The 20,330-nt window shown below is 34.3% G+C and overlaps 1 protein-coding gene across 12 annotated transcripts; it reads left to right on the forward strand.

The window, feature by feature from the left end:
- The first annotated feature begins 1,192 nt into the window (after nucleotides 1–1,192).
- On the forward strand, nucleotides 1,193–19,237 carry LOC115991167 (flavin mononucleotide hydrolase 1, chloroplatic). 12 transcript variants are annotated; one of them, XM_031114919.1, is made up of 8 exons: nucleotides 1,193–1,477; nucleotides 3,832–3,907; nucleotides 11,366–11,417; nucleotides 13,309–13,423; nucleotides 13,532–13,602; nucleotides 15,028–15,115; nucleotides 17,691–17,732; nucleotides 18,974–19,237. In XM_031114919.1, the coding sequence occupies exons 1-7, from the start codon at nucleotides 1,215–1,217 to the stop codon at nucleotides 17,728–17,730; spliced, it is 705 nt and encodes a 234-aa protein (XP_030970779.1). In that variant the 5' UTR covers nucleotides 1,193–1,214; the 3' UTR covers nucleotides 17,731–17,732; nucleotides 18,974–19,237. The 12 variants fall into 12 exon arrangements, 10 of the variants coding, with proteins under 10 accessions (XP_030970779.1, XP_030970807.1, XP_030970775.1 ...); XM_031114947.1 differs by lacking the exons at nucleotides 17,691–17,732; nucleotides 18,974–19,237 and adding exons at nucleotides 2,609–2,735; nucleotides 16,305–16,670; XR_004092175.1 differs by lacking the exon at nucleotides 18,974–19,237 and adding an exon at nucleotides 16,305–17,287 and having other exon boundaries at nucleotides 13,309–13,602; nucleotides 17,691–17,911.
- The last annotated feature ends 1,093 nt before the right edge of the window (nucleotides 19,238–20,330 follow it).

The following is a 20,330-nucleotide window of genomic DNA, read 5'->3' on the forward strand; positions in this document are numbered from 1 at the left end:
AAAAAAAAAAGTGTGAACAATCAAATTATTATTAAGTAATTGTTTGTATTTATCTCAAAAGTCATACCCTTGTATAAATACATTAACTATTTTATAGATACATATTTATTATAGCCTATTATATACTATATTAGATTATATATAACATTCTTTCTCTCAACAACATGGTAAAACTTAAAAAAAAAAAAAAACACGGTAAAACTTTAAACTTTTTTTTTGAAACTAGACAAAGAGCTTACAACACAAAATTTGGAGTTTGTCTTGCTATCATATTAGCAAGTTCCCTGCATTCAGTTAGTACATAGTCTGAAGTTTTCAAAAAAAAAAAAACCACGGTAAAACTTTAAACTTGACAGCCACAAGTTTTATTTTTATTTTTTTAATGAAATCAATAGACAGCCACACGTTTAGAAGTCAAGGAACTTAAATTGTTGAAGTAGAGCAGTAAGTTTATACAGCACACAGTTTCTCAAAAATCAAAAGAAAGACAACAAAAGCAGTAAACCACTTAACAGTAACTAAACAAAGCGCGAGAGAGATATATACCAATGTTGCTGGCTTGGACTGGAGCTGGAGTTGAGAGGATGACATGTGGTGAGCAACTGGCGGTGCGAGTGCACAACACAGACACAGTAATATAGTTTAATTTGTTTGTTTGTTTTTTTATTTTTTAAATAATGATCTAGGATGATTTAGAATGTATTATCTGCGGTTTTTTGTGTGTTAGTATTTAGTTTTAGAGGGCCATGGATTGAAGGATTTACCAAATATATTGGGGTTTTTCTAAAACTATCGGGTTGAAGTTAAACAGAGAAAGTGGCAAAGATACAAACTTGATGGCTATGGTGGCTGATAGTGACGGCAATGAACAATGGTGGCTATGTCATGGGTGGGAAAGAGAGAAGAAAATTGGGGAGGGTGTTTAGGGTTTTCAATATTTTTCTAGAAGAGATTTGTTTTCGTGTTTGATAGAAAACCTATAGGCTATAGTCGGGTTTGTCAAAGGTTTCGTATAGTATTTACTATTTAGTTTAAAAAATTAAATTTTTTTATAAATTAAAATGATGATGTGAAAAATTGTGGGAGTTTTAAAAGCTTCGGTTTTATATATATATATAGATAATAATAATATATATATATATATATATATATATATATATATATATATATAGATAGATAACAACGAACAAACCCAAACCCATCTGATCCATTTCATGATAATGGCTCTCACAATGAAAGTACCACATCCAACAACCATGTGGTTTCCTCTAAAACGAACTTCACTCTCATCATATTCATATCCATACCAAAAACCAATGAAAACGTCCTTAATAAATCTCAAAACCAATACCAATGCCTCTTTCACTGTCTCAGCAGCAGCCCAAGGTACCAATAGAAAGCTCCCCATATTGCTTTTTGACATCATGGACACCATTGTTCGCGACCCTTTTTACCATGATGTCCCTGCCTTCTTCGGGTACTCATATTTTTCTTGCTCTTTTGTTTTTGTTTCTGTTTTGTTTTTTTGTTTTTGTTTTGTTTTTTTTTTGGTTGTTCTAAGTTCTTTTGAGATGGGTACCATTTTTTTTTTTTTTTTTCAATTTGGGTTTGCTCGAACTGTGTTTTGTATAATTTTCATTGTTTTGTGGGGTTGAGAAATCTGAATGACTTACTCAACTGGATGGTCTTTGTTTCTGATCAAAAGGGTCTTCTTCTTTTTTGATAGGTAAAAGGGTCTTCTTCTTGTAGAGCCTGCTCTTCTATATTAGGAGAATTATGTACAAAACCCCCCACCCTTATTGTACAATCGACTTATTAAAAAAGAAGTGAAGTCTTTTTTCTTTTGCCAGGATATAGGATTAGAATTCCTCCAAATGGATGACACCAATAGTAATATTATATAATGTAATATACGCTATATGGTGAATGAAAGAAACTTTATTAGAAGTTTATGAAGAATTCCAAAATCACGCACATGTCACACTTTAGACTTGTGTCATAAGGGATATGGAACTGTGACTTTAGTGATTTTCCACATTTTGTGATGCTCATTGTCTTGCAATGATGTCGACACATATGGTTGTTCAAAACCAACATTGTGAGGCTGGTGGCTGGTAGATATTACCAAAAGGTTCTCTAAAGAGAATAATAGAACAAGAGAAGAAGAGAAGCTAAATGAAGAGCAGTTTATGGAATTGGCACAAATTTTTTGCCTTGATATAATTGGCATCTTGAGCACAAACTAGTAAAAGGGCCCTTTTTGTAGACACTAGCAACTTTGGCAGCTCATATAGGCATCCTAAAAGCCACCCCCGTTGGCTTCATAGAACACAGGATTCACATTCTTTCCTTTAAACTAATGATACTTCTATTATTGTTGTGAAATGAAAATGTTGAAGCAAATTAACCACAAAAATTGTTGTGGGTGCCGCTAACAGTTAAATCTTTTGAAGTTTAAGTTATTTTGTAAGCTAGATGCTTTGTTTCTAATTCTTCACTGCACATTTGGGTATCATGGTAGATATTGCATTAACTTTTGGTTGTTTTGACTTTAATGAAAAATAGATTATGTTGTAAATTTCCACTTACTATGCTTCCTGCTTGCCAGGACATTATTTTTCTTAACATCAGACTCTTTGCATTTGTTGCATCAAGTCGGTGACTCTTTTCCAAACAAGATTGCTTGATGTAAAGGAAAAGCTGGTTCTTACAAGCCCTTCAGCACCTGTATTAATGCAAGTATAATTGTGAATTTATATGAGACAGGGATGTTTTGACTTTTAAGAGGAAGGTTGATCTTTAATTTGGAATGAAGGAGTTTACCTTGAGAATTAATAGTAGCAACCGGTATCATGTGTCTTTTTTCTTTCGATTGCATGCCTCATTGTATCATATCTGGTTCTGCAACATTTGATTGTATCATAATTTTTTCTGCCTTAAAAAAAAAATGTATCATATTCTTTTCTATGATATTTGAGTACCTTGGCGTAGGTCCAGGATATTTATCTGGCAAGAATTTGATAGGGCAGATATCTTGATGCTAATTATGATCTGGCAAGAAAATGTTAGAGGCTTAGAGCAGATATCTTGATGCTACTTTTGCTAGTTGGAATACCAAAAAAGTGCTATTTTTACTTTCCTGCTTGCACTTACAGTTTTTCCTGTATGAGTATTAAAGTAGTGCGACAGTATTCTTTCTGATTAATATTTGGTTGAACTCCACCTAAGATTAAATGCTTTATTGATAAGAAATTCATTCATTAAAGTGCAGAAAGGGGTGCAACCTTAATACAAGGGATGTATATAAAAGAAACACCTGAAAATTAAAATTAACACCTATAATTCAAAAGATCTACCAATGAGTTAAGAAAAGAGAGTGAGCTGGAAGGCTCCTTCCTGTCCTATCATATAGAGATCTTGAAAACAAAAGCTTATCCTTACAACCAGTGACTCAAACCCTTTAAAAGTGCATGTATTTCTTTCTCTCTAAAGGCATTATGGTATCTCTTAGACTCTTATTTTATTAGTTACATTTCCAGATAGTTTTGGAAGATTTGATTTTTGTTATCATTTATCTCTTAGTTATTTAAAACTCAGTGGCTGTCACTGTCACATGTTCTACTATGACCCATTTAATGAGTTAAGATGTTAATAGTATTCATGGGCTTATAAGATGAATTTTAATAATCTAGGTTTGACATATAATTGCTTTCACATTCTAACTGAAGTTAGAAAGACAAAAATTTCTATGAAAATTCAGACTTTGCTTGATTCTTAATATTCTGTAATTTATTTTATACCAAGATAATCAAATTCAGATTTTATGCTCAGGATGCCGATGAAGGAATTATTAGAATGCAAGCACCCAACTGCATGGATTGAGTTTGAGAAGGGGATGATTGATGAGGTATGGTTGGAACTAATGACTGGTATTGAAAAGTATGTTTTTAAAATCTTTCCTGCCTAAAATATCCATTCGTAGCATAAATTACTTTGCACTATCTCATCAATTTCAAACATTAAAATGACGGCTAGCATAAATTTGAGTGTGCAATTAGGCCTTGAGTGCCTCAACAAAGTATTAAAAAGAAATGAAAGAATTTATTTTGTTTCTTTGGATTCTTGGAATCTCTTTGATTATTTTTATTTTTTACTTTTAACTTTTTAATGTTTACTTTTGTTTGTTTTTGTTTAATTGAAGTTAGGGTCTACTGTATATCATTAAAAAGTTATGATATGTAGCAATTTATGCGGATAGTATGATGTAGGAAAATTTGGGGAATTGGTCAACGTTTGCCTGGGTGGGTTAAGGTTTAGAAGTTTTGCTGATTTAGGGTTTAGAGTTGTAGAAGCAAGGACTAGGGCTCAAAATTGGCTAGGATTTTAATGAGGTTTTTTTTTTTTTTTTTTTGAATGGGGATTCTAACCCTAGAAATCTCCGTTAGAAACACCCAGAAGTGCCAGTTAACCTTAAAGTCATTTTGTTTTGTGTTTTGTTTTTTATTTTTGGTTTTTGTTTTTTGTTTTTTGTTTTTGGTTTTGTTTTTAAATTTTAAACGGCTATATGATATAGAAAGTACCTAAATTTTAGGGTTTGATAGGTAAGAGAAAAGCTTTGGTTTGAGGTTGTAAGGAAGAAGGAAAAAAGAGAAATATATGGTGTTCAGGGTCTTTATAGGAACAATAGCACAGGAAAGAGATTAAGAAAAGTCATTAGAGAAAGGGAGTAAAGAATGCATGAAGGTCAACATGCCTCACTACTCAAAACACTCAATATATTTTTTTGATAGGTAATAAGACTTTTATTGAAAAATTGAACATCATGTTCACGATGGTGAACACTTTGAACAAGAAAAAGATACGATACAATACAATACAACACAAACACTCAATATTTTTATAAATAAATTCTATCTATTCTTTAAGTAAATTGAGCAAAAGTATATGTAGGATTACTTCTTGTACTAGTAATACTTGGACTCCTAGCTTGGCTATTAAACTAAAACTAATAAGGTAATACCTAATAAAAGACTAACTAAAACTAATAAGGTAATACCTAATAAAAGACTAACTTAGGCTCCTTGAAAATTCTAGACTTAACTAAACTACCAAAATACCTACCCTTAATTTGCAGAAATTGTAAGAATTACATTTTTTTCTCTTGAATACAAAATTCACTTTGAATAAAAACCCAAACTAAAAAAATGTTTTACTTCAATTGGACTTCACATGTGGGCCCATAAAATAAGTTTTGAATAGATTTCATGGCTGCATCACTCTCCCTTAGTGGGAAAAAACTTGGCCTTGGGTTTTAAAGCATTGGAGTATAAGAAGCCAATGAGCTCTAGCTTAACCGGCACCTCCTCCCCTTACAAGTGCTAAGTGGAGGATGGGGTCAAAGGTTCAAGACCCAATAACTTACTAGTTAAAAAATAATTATAAAGGAAAGCATTGAAGTGTAAGGGACTTTGGTGTAGGATGAGGTCATAGGTTCAAGACCCAATAACTTACTAATAATAAAAAAATCCTTGAAGACTTTGAATACAAAACTGTTTTAAGGATAATGAATTTTTCTTTCCCGCCATAGTATTAAATTCTAGTGGAATGATAAAATCAATGCTTGGACTTGTCAGCTTAAAATCCTTCTTGAATTGATCCATAGCTTTTTCGGGCTTAACTTTTCCATGATCAGCCTTATTCTCACCTTGCTCCTTTGTGGTCTCCGTTGTCCTTGTGATGCATTGTTTTGGTTGTTATTGAAATCACATGTGGTGAATTATAATAAACCTGAATTTCTCTCTTTATTGTAACACCTTGATGCATTGAACTACATCCAATTGAGGTTGCTATGGCTGAAAATTGGCAGGGCCACACTCATCAGATTTTGAAGGGGTATTGGGTGCAATGATGAAAGCAAGGATAAACATGGGTTCAACTTATAATATATAAGTAATTGATAAACTGCAGTTTTATTAGGATAATTTACCAAAATAGCTACTGACAGATTATGCAAAGTTTCGTTCATAATGTAAAGTTCTTCTAACTTTGCTTCTATTGGGCACACTCTCTCATTGAATTGTAGCAAAGTTTTCTTCTTCCTTGAAAATCTTGAGAAAAACCCTAGAATCTTAAATTTAGTTCCACATTGGTGATCACCACCTCGATTAAGAAATTTCAGCAAGTGGTGAATGGAGAAAATTTCATTATAGATCTTGTTATAAGATTTTGGCTTTGTTACCAAACCAACACCAAAAACGATTAGGGAATTTGTCTACAAGACTACAAGTGCTTGCAGTGGGATTTGTCAAATGTGTATTTCCAACCATTTGGTGTTAAGTGTTTTCTTGTTGGATAATAAAACTGGCTGCAACTCTTTGCTGGTTTTGTGATTATTCAGGAGCTCCTATGATGCAGGAGCATCTAAGCCCGGTAAAAAAGGTCCACGAGTTTGTGATGCAGGAGGCAGTGAGAAGGATTTATTATATTTTATTTGATTTTATGTATCAAGGGAAGTTTTGTAATTTCTTAATATTCTAGAATTGGCTGTGCTTATAGTCCATTGGGTCTTACCTTAGTTTTATTTTAAGTTTGGTTATTTAGTTAGGCTTAGTAGTAAAAGCCTAAGGAGTCCAAGTCCAAGTATTATTAGGGTTTTAAGAAATCCTAGTACAACTAATTAGACTTCTATTTAAAGAGTTGTAATGCTTTCTATTGAGATGATTAATGTTTTCAAAATTTAAAAGCTATGAAACTTTCTTTTATGGTTTGTGTGATACAACCTTCTCCGAGGTGTGATGCCAAAGAACCCCTAGATGTGATGCTTAGGAAGTCTAGGTGTGATGTCTAGAATTTATCTTTTATTTTTATTTTACTGTTTATAATACTGTTCACAGCACTATTCATAACAACCCAACCTTGATTTTCTCCTTTGTTTCATCGCCTTTGGAAACCCTATTATCCCTCTTATTTTCCAACATTTTTCCCATCAAAACCTAACCCTAAACCCTTAAAGTCCAAGTGCTACCAGATCTGCCCCAACAGTTCTAAATCAGATTTTGCCTATTAAACAAAATTTAAAAGCTATGAAACTTTCTTTTATGGTTTGTGTGATACAACCTTCTCCGAGGTGTGATGCCAAAGAACCCCTAGATGTGATGCTTAGGAAGTCTAGGTGTGATGTCTAGAATTTATCTTTTATTTTTATTTTACTGTTTATAATACTGTTCACAGCACTATTCATAACAACCCAACCTTGATTTTCTCCTTTGTTTCATCGCCTTTGGAAACCCTATTATCCCTCTTATTTTCCAACATTTTTCCCATCAAAACCTAACCCTAAACCCTTAAAGTCCAAGTGCTACCAGATCTGCCCCAACAGTTCTAAATCAGATTTTGCCTATTAAACCTTGTTTCCCCTTGTCCTACGTCAGTTTGTCTCGCTCATAGTTGTCATAAGTCTAGTATTTTATTTTTCTATGTTTTATTTATTTATTGTTGTCTTTAGTATTTTAAAAGTTCATGTGACTTTTAATGAAGTTGGATGGTTATGATTTATTTATTTATTATTATTTTTTTTTATAAGTAATAAAGATGTATATTAAAAAAACTACCTCATGCAAAAAGGCATAAGGCAGATCAAAGATTACAGAGAGAGAATAATAAAAAAAACAAAGAAAATACTAATTACAAAGGAGAATTAAGGAACATAGGAAGAGAATCACTAGAGGTGAGTCTCCAAGTCCTAGATCAGTCAAAAAGGAGCCACTGAAAGAAGCAAGCAGCTGGTCGTTGGAGCTTTCCATGTCCTTGAACATCCAATTTCAATCCCTCCAAATACACCACATTAAGCACAACAAAACTAAATTCCAAATGTAAACGAGTGCCTTCCAAACCAATTCCACCAACCAAAAAGAGTATTTGCAACTGATCTTGGCAAGACCCATGAAATCCCAAAAGATCTAAAAACCAAACTCCACAACTGATAGGCCTTTACACAATGAAGAAGCAGATGATCCACCATCTCCCTATTACCTTGCAAATTGTTGCCTGTAAGAATCTTATCTCAAATTGCGGTCCGAACAAAGAAAGAAACACGCCGAGGAGCCTTAACCCTCGAAATACCTTTCCAAGGAAAAATAACGGGCAAGGGACCTCGTAACTTATTGTAAAATAAGCAGATATCAAAATCTCCATTCTTCGTCAACTTCCATTTCATACGGTCTCCATTCTCAGTTTGAGGTAAATTAAAACCCAAAGTACGAAGAAATTTATCCACAACACCCATCTCCCAATCATTTGGTCTTCGAATGAAACGAACATCCTATCTTCTCCGTTCTTCCCCAATCTTTCAAGAGAAGAGGCCAGGCTTCTTTATTGGAAGCAATCCCAAACACAACTGAAAAAGGTCAATTGGAGTGGTGAATCCCCACACCACCGATTTGTCTAAAACTTTACTCTATCCCTCACCCCTACCTCAAATTGAACATTTTTGCTAAAAACCTCCCAACCCATTCTGATACTTCTCCACAAACCACACCCATGTACACCTCTACCTAGCTTAGAAGTCTATCCCCCCCACTCTTCCCCAAACTTCAAAGCTACAACCCTTTTCCAAAGCCTTGTCTCCTCAACCCCAAACTACCATAACCGTTTCACTAGTAAGGCTTTATTAAAAGTAGTTAATTTCCTTACTCCTTACCCGCCATTTTCCATAGGTGCATACACCTTATCTCACCCCACCAAATGTGTTTTGGAATCCCCCACAAGAAATACCTTTGCAACTTCTCAATTTTATTGGCCATATGCGTAGGGATAGTAAAAAGAGATAAAAAGTAAATAGGAAGGCTAGATAACATACTCTTAAGCAATGTCAGTCTTCCACCTTTTGACAAATACAGCTTCTTCCACCCAACCAACTTACACTCAATTTTCTTCAAGATAGGGTTCCAAATAGTAGGAGACTTGTGGGAAGCCCCCAATGGCATACCAAGATTTGTCATAGGCAAATCTCTACTAGGGCATGCACATTATGAACCTCCTAATGGGAACCATCTCACTCTTCAAAACATTAACCTTTAATCCTGTTATAGCCTGGAAACAAAGAAGTAGTATCCAAACATGTAGAATCTGCTCCACATCTGCATCATAAAACAGAATCGTATCATTTGCAAACAAAAGATGCAAGACACATTCCCCTCTACCCTGCCTTCCATCAGCCCTAAAATCACAAAGTAAACTAGCACCTTCAACTCTTTGCGTCATCCTACTGAAAACCTCCATCATAACCAAAAACAACATGGGAAATAGTGGGTCCCCTTGTCTCAGTCCCCTTGAGCTTCCAAAAAAATCAGCTGAAGACTTATTAACCAAAAGAGAGAATTGAACTGTAGATATGCAGGTATGGATCTGCCTACACCACTTCACCCTGAATCCCATTCTCTTTAGCAAATCTAGAAGAGCCTCCCAATTCACATGATCATAGGCTTTCTCAATATCCAGCTTACAAATAACCCCCGAAATCTTGCTCTTCAATCGACTATCAACACACTCATTTCTGAGACTCAGATATCAGCTAATCCAAAACCTCTTTCAAGCGATTTGCCAGAACCTTAGCCAAGATCTTATACACACTACCCACCAAGCTAATAGGTCTGAATTCACGGATATTGGATGCACCATTCTTCTTAGGGATTAAGGCTGTGAAAGTTCCATTAAGAGATTTTTCAAACTTACTATGTTGATAAAACTTTTCAAACACAGCTAAAACATCACTTTCCACAACTCTCCAACAATGATAGTAAAAGGCTATAGAGAAACCGTCAGGATCTGAAGCTTTATCTCCTTCTAGCTCTTTGACAACTCGAAGAATCTCTTCTTTTTCAAACCTCCATTCAAGCCAATACCTCTCTAGCTCCTCAATTTGATCAAACTCCAAACCTTCCAAAAAAGGCCTCCACTCCTTTGTCTCCTTATATAGATTTTTATAAAAAAGTACTACTTGGTCTGCCACCTCTGATTCTTCCTCATAAATAAACCCATCCACCTCCAACATACTGAAATGATTATACCTTCTCCAGGAATTAGCCACCTTGTGGAAGAATTTAGTATTGTTGTCTCCTTCCTTAATGCAAAGCATCCTCGATTTCTGTCTCCATGAAATTTCTTCCAAAGAAAGAAGGTTCTCTATTTGAGAGCTCACCACAACCCTCTCACTTATCTCCATTTCAGAGAGGCCAAACTCCTCTTCCTTAGCATCTAATAATATCAAGGCCTCCAACAATTCTTTCTTATTATGACTTACATTTCCAAACTCGCTACGGTTCCACTGATCAATGTCTTCTTTCAGAGCCTTCAACTTCTTGGCAAGCATATAACTAGGAGTACGTGAGAAAGAATATTGATTCCACCAAGAATGAACCCTATCTGTAAACCCATCTGTCTTTAGCCACATATTCTCAAATCTAAAAGGACTCTTCCCCCTCATTATCCCCCCTGCCTCCACTAGAATTGGGAAGTGGTCTGAAACAGGGCGAGGTAAAACCTACTAGATCACATTCGGGTAGTGGTCCTCCCAATCATGAGAAACCAAAGCTTTGTCTATCCTAGACATAGAAGGTTAATTTGAACCACTAGACCAAGTATAACTCCCTTCCTCCAACGGTAAATCTATCAAATTAAGCTCCTCAATAAACTCAGAAAAATTATGATTTAATTGTCATATGTAAGTTGAAGGTCTAGGATTTTAGGCTTCCCAAAGGCTATTATAAATAGCCTTTTTTGAGTCATTGTAGGCAAGCTTTTCTTATCTACTTTAAATTTCAGATTTGAATGTTTCTTGACCTCTGCTAGAAATTAATATTTGATTGTTTTAACTTCAATCCTATTATCATTTTCTTTGCTTTAATCTTATTTGATGGTGGAATTTCTTTCTTAAACCTTTCTTCCAGACTAGACCTAAGTTCTTCCCAGTGCATCAAGTGGTATCAAAGCAACAGGTCCTAGATCTAAGCCACAAAATTTAGATCTATGTCTAAGATTGCAACTTTAAGCTTTGGTTGGTCATGGTAGAGGAAATAGTATAAATGAGTCAGTGTGATCACTCAACTATCGTCTAACCACATCAATTTTGATATCTGTAACTTGTCACCTCACCTTACATTTTCATTCTCTTCAGATATTTAGACACAAACTGTTTCCGCTTATGACAAAAACAGTTAGGCTATAATGTACCTTTATGAACCTGCAAAGCCCTTTCTTAGGATAAAACCTTGTTAAATAGTATCAATGTAATCTTTGGCACAACCTTGATTTTCTAAATACTTCATGTCAGTTTTTGTGTAACAAATGTTATGTTACTTTCTTTTAGGTGGAACTAGCCAGAAAATTCTTTAAAGATGGAAGATCTTTTGATTTGGAAGGTTGGTGAGAATTTCTTATTCCTATTTTTGATCTTGTTGTGTCCGTCATGTTGGTATTATAGTGCATTAACCCTATGATTTTTTGGAAATTCTGCCGGATTTGGAACATTCTCTGATGTGGACCCCAGATCTAGGCCCAAATCACATGGCTAGATGTTGAAGGCGGAAGGCCCGCTACCAGCTGGCCCAATTGATTAAATAAATCTTAGGGAAAAATACATTATTGGTCCCTCTACTATAGCTCATGAGCAATTTTAGTCCCTTAGATGGCATGAACAAACTAAAAACTGACACGTCATCACTCTATTAGATACATTAGGGACTAAAAATGATCATGGGCTAAAGTTTAGGGATCAACATTGATTTTGGCCAAAATCATATTTAGTTTAGGGGTTTCAATTTTTATTATTTATTGTAATTGGTTATATTCTTTTCTCATTAGGATAATTAGTTTGGAACTCTATTTAAAGAACTCAGGGATCATTATTGTTTTAAATTTTGATTGATGAATAAAATCTCGTGGAAATTTCTAATGGCCTTGGGCTAACTCCCGCTAATCCTTGGTGTTGACTCCTAGGTTATCATTTTTCTACTGTTTTACTTGCGTTGTTGCATCTGTTTTATCCTGCATCAAAAACCAGGTGTTTGTCTAATATTCAGAACTAGTGTTGTCATAGCTTACCACTTGCTTAGTCTTTTGTCCTTTTTGTTGCGTAAATCACTATGTTTTTTCATTCTTTAATGTCCATTACAGTGCTAACTTACCCAGAAGAATGCTACATATTTGGCAGTTTTTACCAGTAATGTCATTGCATGCTTCCAATGCAAAATGCGGTTCAAGTTTTAACTTATGTGGGGTTATAAATTTTTGCCCTGTTGTTATGCCTGTGTTATACTGTCAGACATCAGAGAACACTGTTCATTATGGGCAATCTCTGAAGTGACAAGCTAACAATGAATATAGAGAATTCTGTTTTCTTTGTACTGTCCGAGATATATTTATGTTTACATTTTGTGCATGTGAAATGTCAATATGTTACACTTCGCTTAGGAACAATTATATGTTAAACTAAACTATCCCATTAAATTGCACTTTTAATATTAATATCCAGCACAAATTTCCTTTATTTTATGACTTGTACAAAATAAATTATTTTAAAGATGCTTCCAGAATATCATATTCTCTCAGGTTTAGAGAATCCCTGCAGGTTATTGGTCACAGTTGGTCATCTTTTGGTATATTATCATGATGGGCATCAAAAACAATTGCATTTTTTTTCTGATGTTAATTATATAAAGGGTAAATTACATATTTGGTTCCTATCCTTTACACTATATTTCAATTTAGTCCATAATTTTTTAATTGTGTTAATTTGGCCCCTAACCTTTTGGTGTCGTGTCAATTTAGCCCCTGCTGTTATCTTTTAGATGAAAATTGTTGACGTGACTTAACAGTCAAAATAAAAAATTAGTTTCTGTTAATGTGAACTAATTTTTTTATTTTGGCCATTAGCCACGTCAGCAATTTCCATCCAAGAGATAATAGTAGGGACTAAATTGACACGAAATTGAAAGGTTAGGGACCAAATTGAAACATGATGCAAAGAATAGAGACAAATATGTAGTTTAACCTTATATAAATTTGTACTTCTAGACTGTGCTCCATATTTCCTTATTAACATTCTGTTGGAGCAGATTATTGGAAGTGGAATAAGGTGTTAGCTTTGATATTATATTCTAATCATATTTTTTATTTATGTCGATAATATAAAATGCATATACTTCAAAAAAAAAAGATAATATAAAATGCATGCTCCTAGAACATGCTGCATAGTGTTAATTTGCTCTTCCTTCTTGATCTTAAAATGGCCACATTCATCTGTTGTTTCAGGTCTCAAAAATTGTATGAAAAGAGGATATTCCTACATAGAAGGTGTTGAAGAATTGCTTCATGCTTTAAAACAAAACTGCTATGAAATTCATGCTTTCACTAACTATCCAATATGGTACAATAAGGTTTTTATTTTTATTTTATTTATATATTTAAATATATATATATATATATATATATCCAGTGAAGTGGTCATCTTAAGTTTAATAAAATTTTTTTGCAGGTACAAAATGATTGAGGACAAGTTAAAAATTTCAAGATATTTATCTTGGACATTTTGCTCATGTTCAAGTGGTATGTTAATTAATTAGACATGGTTATGACTCTCTCTCTCTCTCTCTCTCTCTCGCCTTTTCTTGTTGTTCATCATCATGAACAACTTGTATTCTTCCTTTCTATTTTCTTCAATAATATTTCTATGATTACCTATCAAAAAAAAAAAAAAAAAAGACTCTCTCTCTCTTTTAGGCATGTGTGTTGTACATGCATTCTGCTCGTTGTTGTTATATTATTACCTTTCTGTATTTTTAACCAACAGAAATTTGTTTTCCTAGGATTTATAACTTGTTCTGGATTAGAAAGAATATAGAAAGTAATAAGCACCAAGTCACCTGCTATCTAAAGGTCGTACCCAATGCATAAAGCTCCTACTTATTTGGGCTTGGGAGAGCGATTGGTAGATAGTCTTATTCCTAATTTCACCAACCACTATCTAGGTACTAGAGATGAAGAGATTAATTTTTTTTTTTTAATAAGTAAAACAAAAGGAAAATTAATCAAATAAAAATATAGAAGCAAAATTCTGTTGCTTCGTAATCCAAACCTGCAGATCAGGTCAATGCTTTACGATGTCAAAAACTCTGCATATTTCAATTATGATTCTTTCATTTTTTTTTAAATAAATAAAAGCCCCCTTTTATATTTTACTTCCTTACTTTCTTATGGTTCCATTTTGTTGAGTAAGAGCGCATTTGAACCTGTGTTTTTGTTCCTGGAACACATTTTCAGATGAAAACACAGAAAGCCATGTGTTTGGCATTTCCTTTTTTATTTTACTATTTCCAAAAATCTTGCAACTCAATGGTATTTCATGTTCTCCTTTAGGAGGAGAGTCGGGGTTCAAATCCCCTCTTCCATTGTGACAATCAATTTTTTTTTTATTTTTTTATTTTATATTTTACTATTAAAATATATCAAAAATGAAAAGTGGGGAGAGTTATTATTATTATTTAACTTATAGTTATGATCATCATCAATTTTTAACATTAAACACATTAAAAGCTTAAGGAATAGTAATGTCTTTTTTTGTAATTTGCACTTGAAACAGCACTTTTATAGTATGTTAGCCAATCGCTCAATTGATAGAAACAATACTTTTTCATAGTTTTTAGTTTGTACCAAGCATTTCAGTGCATTTTCAAATTCACACTTTCACATGCTGCGTTTTCTCAAACACTGGCTTTTTGAAACTCATGTTTTCAAATAACTATCTTAAATGGACTCTAAATAAATGTTCTTATGAAGTCCTGGATAGCCATTGGGAAAAATTTTATTGTTTAATTTGAATATTTATTTATTAATTAATTAATTACTATTGTTGTTATTATTATTGCTAAAATGTTTTCTGGTTTAAATGCTAATATTTGAAGAGTATAGGACATCTGCTATATGGAAATTTCCCTAACCTGCAAAGAATGATCCTTTTGCCACATTTTTCAGGAAAGAGGAAGCCTGATCTTAACTTCTATTTGGAAGTTTTAAACCTTCTTAAAGTTAATCCAGCAAACTGTATCTTCATTGATGACAGGTTATATTCTTTTTTATTATTTAATATTGGACTTTTTTGTGTTGCGATCATAATTTCATTTATGGAAAAGCTATCTTTTGTATACTAGAAATGAGCCCTAAATTTATTGTCTCATTTTATTGTATTAGAATTATGGTTTAGTATTTAAATTCACTAATTTCTAACGGTTTAAGTTTTTGGGAGAGACGATAATTTATCATGATATCATAATATGAGTTCTTGAGTTTGATCTCTATTTCTACTCTACCTCCTATTTAAAATGTTGAAAATATCATGTGTTGGGCTTAAATTATTAAGGGAGAGTTTAGGCACCACATGTGGGGGGAGTGTTAAAATTATGATTGAATGATTAAATTCATTATTTTTCAATAATTTAAGCTTTTGGAACATTCTGTAATTTATCATTTTGTGTGGTCCATTAAATAAAATGACGCTAATTCTTTTGGAATGACAAAGCTATTGATTACATAGTTTGGGATACTGGTTGCAATGGTGTTTTTTGGCTACTCAACCATTAAGGGGCACTTAAATATAAATCATTTTAGCGCCAGCCCAAACCTCCAATCTGAACCCAATGGTTTCACCCTAGTTGCAGGTAGGATATTACAAATGGGCACAGCTGTATATATTGGGTTCGTTTGGATTAAACTTATTTTTGCTGAAACTGAAAACTGAAAATTGAAAATTGATAACACTAGCAAAATAATTTTTAAATGTGTAAATAATGCCGTGGGACCCCTGAACAGTGCGTGAACAGTGTTTTTTGTCCCCTACACAGTAAATTCATGTGATTTTACTGTTCACACGCAGGAAAAAGAAACTGAAAACGTAAATGCAAAACGTAAACGCCAAATTAAGTACAATCCAAACGGGTACATTAAATCGAACAAAATATAAATAATTACTCTAATTTTTTCATCTTTAAGCCCAATTTTCTATAGATTTTCTGAATTATAGGCTGTAGAGAAAATGAGAATTGAAGTTCAAATTCTGGCTCGTTCTCAAGCATGAACCTGATTTATATTGCTAGTCTGTTTTATTGCCTCTCCTAACTTGGAGCAATGGCAAATGCAATGGTGTTGGATGGTACTGCTAATGCTTCATACCACGCCAGGGAGTCGTTGGATTAAATGAACCTAAATTTATTGATGCTTCTCTTATTAAAACTATGTTATGGACTCCGTTCCAGGTTGAGAAATGTAGAGGCTGCTGTGGAAGTTGGCATCATTGGTCTACATTTCAAGAATGCACACTTGCTTCGTCAAGATCTCTCTTCAAAGGGAATCGACATTTTAGAAGATAAAATTCAAGAACAGTCGTCTTGATTTCTAACTTCTTATAACTCTCATCATTTGAATATTTACCATTGTTAAATGGCTCTATGGTGCTTCTTCTTTCATCATTATTCTTTTTGTTTTTGTTTTTTTAAAAAAAAAATTAATTCTCGGGGTTGTTGATCATTGGAAGAGATAAAAATTGCAGTGAATGATTCTTTGTAAAATCGATAATGGAGTCCTAATCCTTCAATAAATTTCACTTTTTCTTTGGTGCTTCACTCTTAAATTCTTAGTGAAAGGGTGACAACTGCGGTGAATGAGGTGTTTAAACTATAAAAGATGGCATAGTTGCTACAACATAATTTTTTGCAAAATAATATTAGGAGAGATTGCACTTTACCTACATGTGATTTGGCCCATTTTAACAAAGCTCACTCATGGTTTAAAATTTATCACTTAACCCACCTGAAATGATCTCTGTTAGACACCCATTACCCACTTTTGTCATTTCTGTTAGAAAATCCCCTTTATTATATAAGCCAAAATTAGAACCCAAATAGAATTCCCCAAAAAGAACAAGCTCTCTCTCTCTCTACTTCAGAATCCCTAAAAATCCCCAAACCCATTATCCCTTTCTCTCTTTACTTCGATTGCCTAAGTGAAATCTAAACATATCTTCTTCAAGTTATTACTCGGTTTTGTTGGTTTTCTTTTTGGTTGGCTTTATGAATGATCCTAATTTGAATTTGTTTGTAGGATAATGAACCTACTTGTAAATACTTTAAGTGGTTGGATGGCAAAACATACGTGTGGGTCTGAAGTTGCACCCATTGTCCTTACAAGAATCAATATGTACAAGAATTAGGCAAGAGTCGCACAGGAAAAGGAAAATGAGGTTAGTGATAGGGAAAATGTATCTATTGAGAGGGAAATGTTGGGTCATGCAATGGAATAAGAATCAAGGGGAAGGAAAAAAGTAGCCAAGCGAAGGGAAGAAAAAGTTAGGGTGAGAGAGAGGATAGCTAAAGAGAAGTTATACAATTACAAATTTGCACTTGTTGTGTCATGGGTTTTTTTTTGCTTTTTGTTTTTGCTTTTTGTTTTTTTTTGTTTTTGTTTTTGTTTTTGTTTTTTTTGTTTTGTTGTAATTATTGTGTAATTTTGGGTATTACCACTTTTGGCAATATGTTATATTGATATCACTTTTGGCAATGTGCTGTGTTGATATCACTGTTGAGAGAATAGAGTATGTAAATATATGTAATGTGTAACTAATATGTGTGTGTGTGTGTGTGTAGGATGGGAGAATTGGGAACAAAGCCATTGAGTCTACCTTGAAGGCAAGTTGTTGTAATTATTGTGTAATTTTGGGTATTACCACTTTTGGCAATATGTTATATTGATATCACTTTTGGCAATGTGCTGTGTTGATATCACTGTTGCGAGAATAGAGTATGTAAATTGTTCTTGTTTATGTAATATGTAATGTGTAACTAATATGTAATGTGTTCTTGTTTATGCACCCCACACGATTCTGTTTACATCAAATTCTAAAGCATAAAGAAGTATGTTTTAAAGTAAGAGTATCATTCCATACATATATAATAACATATACAAAATGTTGCTTAAAACAAGTGGACTCCACCTAATATTAATGGCTAAACAATGCCAAAGTACAAAAATAATAGGTGGTTCTTTCCCCCACTAAGACAATCACAAAACAACTTTACAGTAGAAAGTGGTGACATGCCATTATCAAACATGCACAATAACAAAAAAGTAATACAATTGGAAACACATTCTCCAATCTTCATTTCCCAAAGACCTTGCCCTTACCCTTGCCCCTGCCCTTGCCTTTATCCTTATCCTTGTCTTGCATACTATCCCCTATTGAGAACATTGCATCAGATGTTTGAGTTTTTAATCCACCTCTTCCAAATGAGAACAGATGACTTCTCTCAAGTACCCTTGGTGGTACCAACCCCCTTGGAGGCTGCAAAATATATAGCAACTTCATGTCAAGATAACCCTAATCTAGTGTTTTATATAAGTACAAAGGGTGGTGTTTATGTATATACCTAAGATAGAGGTTTTCTTATGTCCCATGATTCCTTAGGAGTATGAGAGATAGACTGGCTGCATGAGAACTATTGAGCTATGTGTGCTTTACTTGATGGTAGTGGTCTGCTTGAATCTACTGCAAATGGTGGTGATTTGCTTGAAACTGAAGCAGATGTTTGAGTTGGCTGTGTGTAGTGTTTGCCTGTTGGCTGCCTCAATGGCTGCTTTTGTGGCTAGTTAACTGGCTGACTTGCTTGTTGGCTCACTTGCTGTTGACCTGATGGAATAGCTAGCTGCTTCTGTGCCTGGTTGAGTGGTTGTCTTACTTGATGAGTGGTTTGCTTTCTTGTTGGATGGCTAGCTACCCCACTTGTTGCTCAGATGGGTGGCTACTTATTTTGTTGCCTGATTGACTGAGCACATTGACTGGTTGTTTGTTTGGTTGCTTTGTTTACTGATCCAGGTAGGTGACTTGTTTGCTGGTTGGTTGTCTGATTGGTTGCCTTATTTATTGGTCTAGGTGGGTTCCTTGCTTGTTGGTTGGTTGCTTGGTTGGCTGCTTGTTTACTGGTCCAGGTGGGTGCCTTGCTTGCTGGTTGGTAGCTTGGTTGACTGCCTTGTTTATCGATCCAGGTGGGTGCCTCGCTTGCTGGTTGGTTGCCTAGTTGGCTGCCTTGTTTGTAGATCTAGGTGACTACCTTACAAACTTCCTTGGTGGTTGCTTAGGTGTCTGACTTACTAGTTGTCTTGCTAGCTGGCTGGCTGAAGTACTGAAGTAGCACCCTGACCTAGTTGGTTAGTGCTTGCTCTTTGTCCCTCTTGTCCCAACAAAAAGAATTGCCTTGTATCAAAAATAGATTTTTAATAAAATGGTTATAGTGAACACATTCTTACTCTACTTACAAATTTTCTTTGCCTCTCAAGTCACTGTCTCCTTTGTACCAGTTATTCCAGCCTTACACCCCCTTGAATTATGCCACTTCTTATGGCAAAACCTACATTTTATATGTCTATTTGACCTAGAAACTTTGTATGGATTTTTTGGCTCATTTCCATCTTTCTTCCTTTTCATGGGTGGCTTGCCTGAAGGCTTGTACACAGTTGAAGCAACAGGAGCAGGTTGGTTGGTTTCAATCCATTCATCTTAGCCAGGCAGTGGGGTAATCATCTCCTTGTATGCAAACATATAGGCATCCTTTTTATAGCATGAATGCACATAATCCTCGGGCCTTTCCAAATTCTTATAGATTGCTACAACACCATGTTTACATGGGATTCCTGTCAAATCCCAAACTCTACAGCTACAACACTTTCTTGTAAGGTTAACCACATGCCTCTCATACTTATTATCAACCTCATATATAAAGCAACCTGATGGAACAATAGAAAATGACTCACAATCAAGTTTCAACTGCTCAAACTTCTGCACTATGTTTGGACTTATGTTACTAGTGAACTTTTTAATCCCAATCCTCTTATTGTACATTCTAGTCATCAACCTAACCCTAATCCATTCTAGCATGGCAATGATAGGCTTATCCCTAGCTTCTAGTATCATAGAATTAAATGACTCACTAAGATTGTTCACATAACAATCTGAGATAGCCCTTGGAGTGAAATGTGACTTGGTCCATTGACTTGTCCAGGTCCTTCAAATCTTTCACTCTCTTCGAACTCCCTAACTGTTGTTGTCGTAGCACACCTCCATGATGCAGCCTTCAACTCTAAACCCTTGAAGTTTAACTTAAAGTTGTTGTAAATATGCTTCACATAAAATCTATGTTCAACTGTTGGGAACAACAACTCCATGGCAAGTATCAATCCCTAGTTATCATAAATAAAATCAATAAACATCCAAAGAACAAATATGAACACCA

This window comes from Quercus lobata, chromosome 1 (genome assembly GCF_001633185.2).
Source record: "Quercus lobata isolate SW786 chromosome 1, ValleyOak3.0 Primary Assembly, whole genome shotgun sequence".
NCBI classification, from domain to species: domain Eukaryota; kingdom Viridiplantae; phylum Streptophyta; class Magnoliopsida; order Fagales; family Fagaceae; genus Quercus; species Quercus lobata.

Coding starts and splice junctions, on each gene's coding strand:
- LOC115991167 (XM_031114909.1), top strand. CDS start 1,215: ATGATAATGGCTCTCACAATGAAAGTACCACATCCAACAACCATGTGG. Junction 1,478..3,831: donor GATGTCCCTGCCTTCTTCGG/GTACTCATATTT, acceptor TTTTATGCTCAG/GATGCCGATGAAGGAATTAT. Junction 3,908..11,365: donor AGAAGGGGATGATTGATGAG/GTATGGTTGGAA, acceptor ACTTTCTTTTAG/GTGGAACTAGCCAGAAAATT.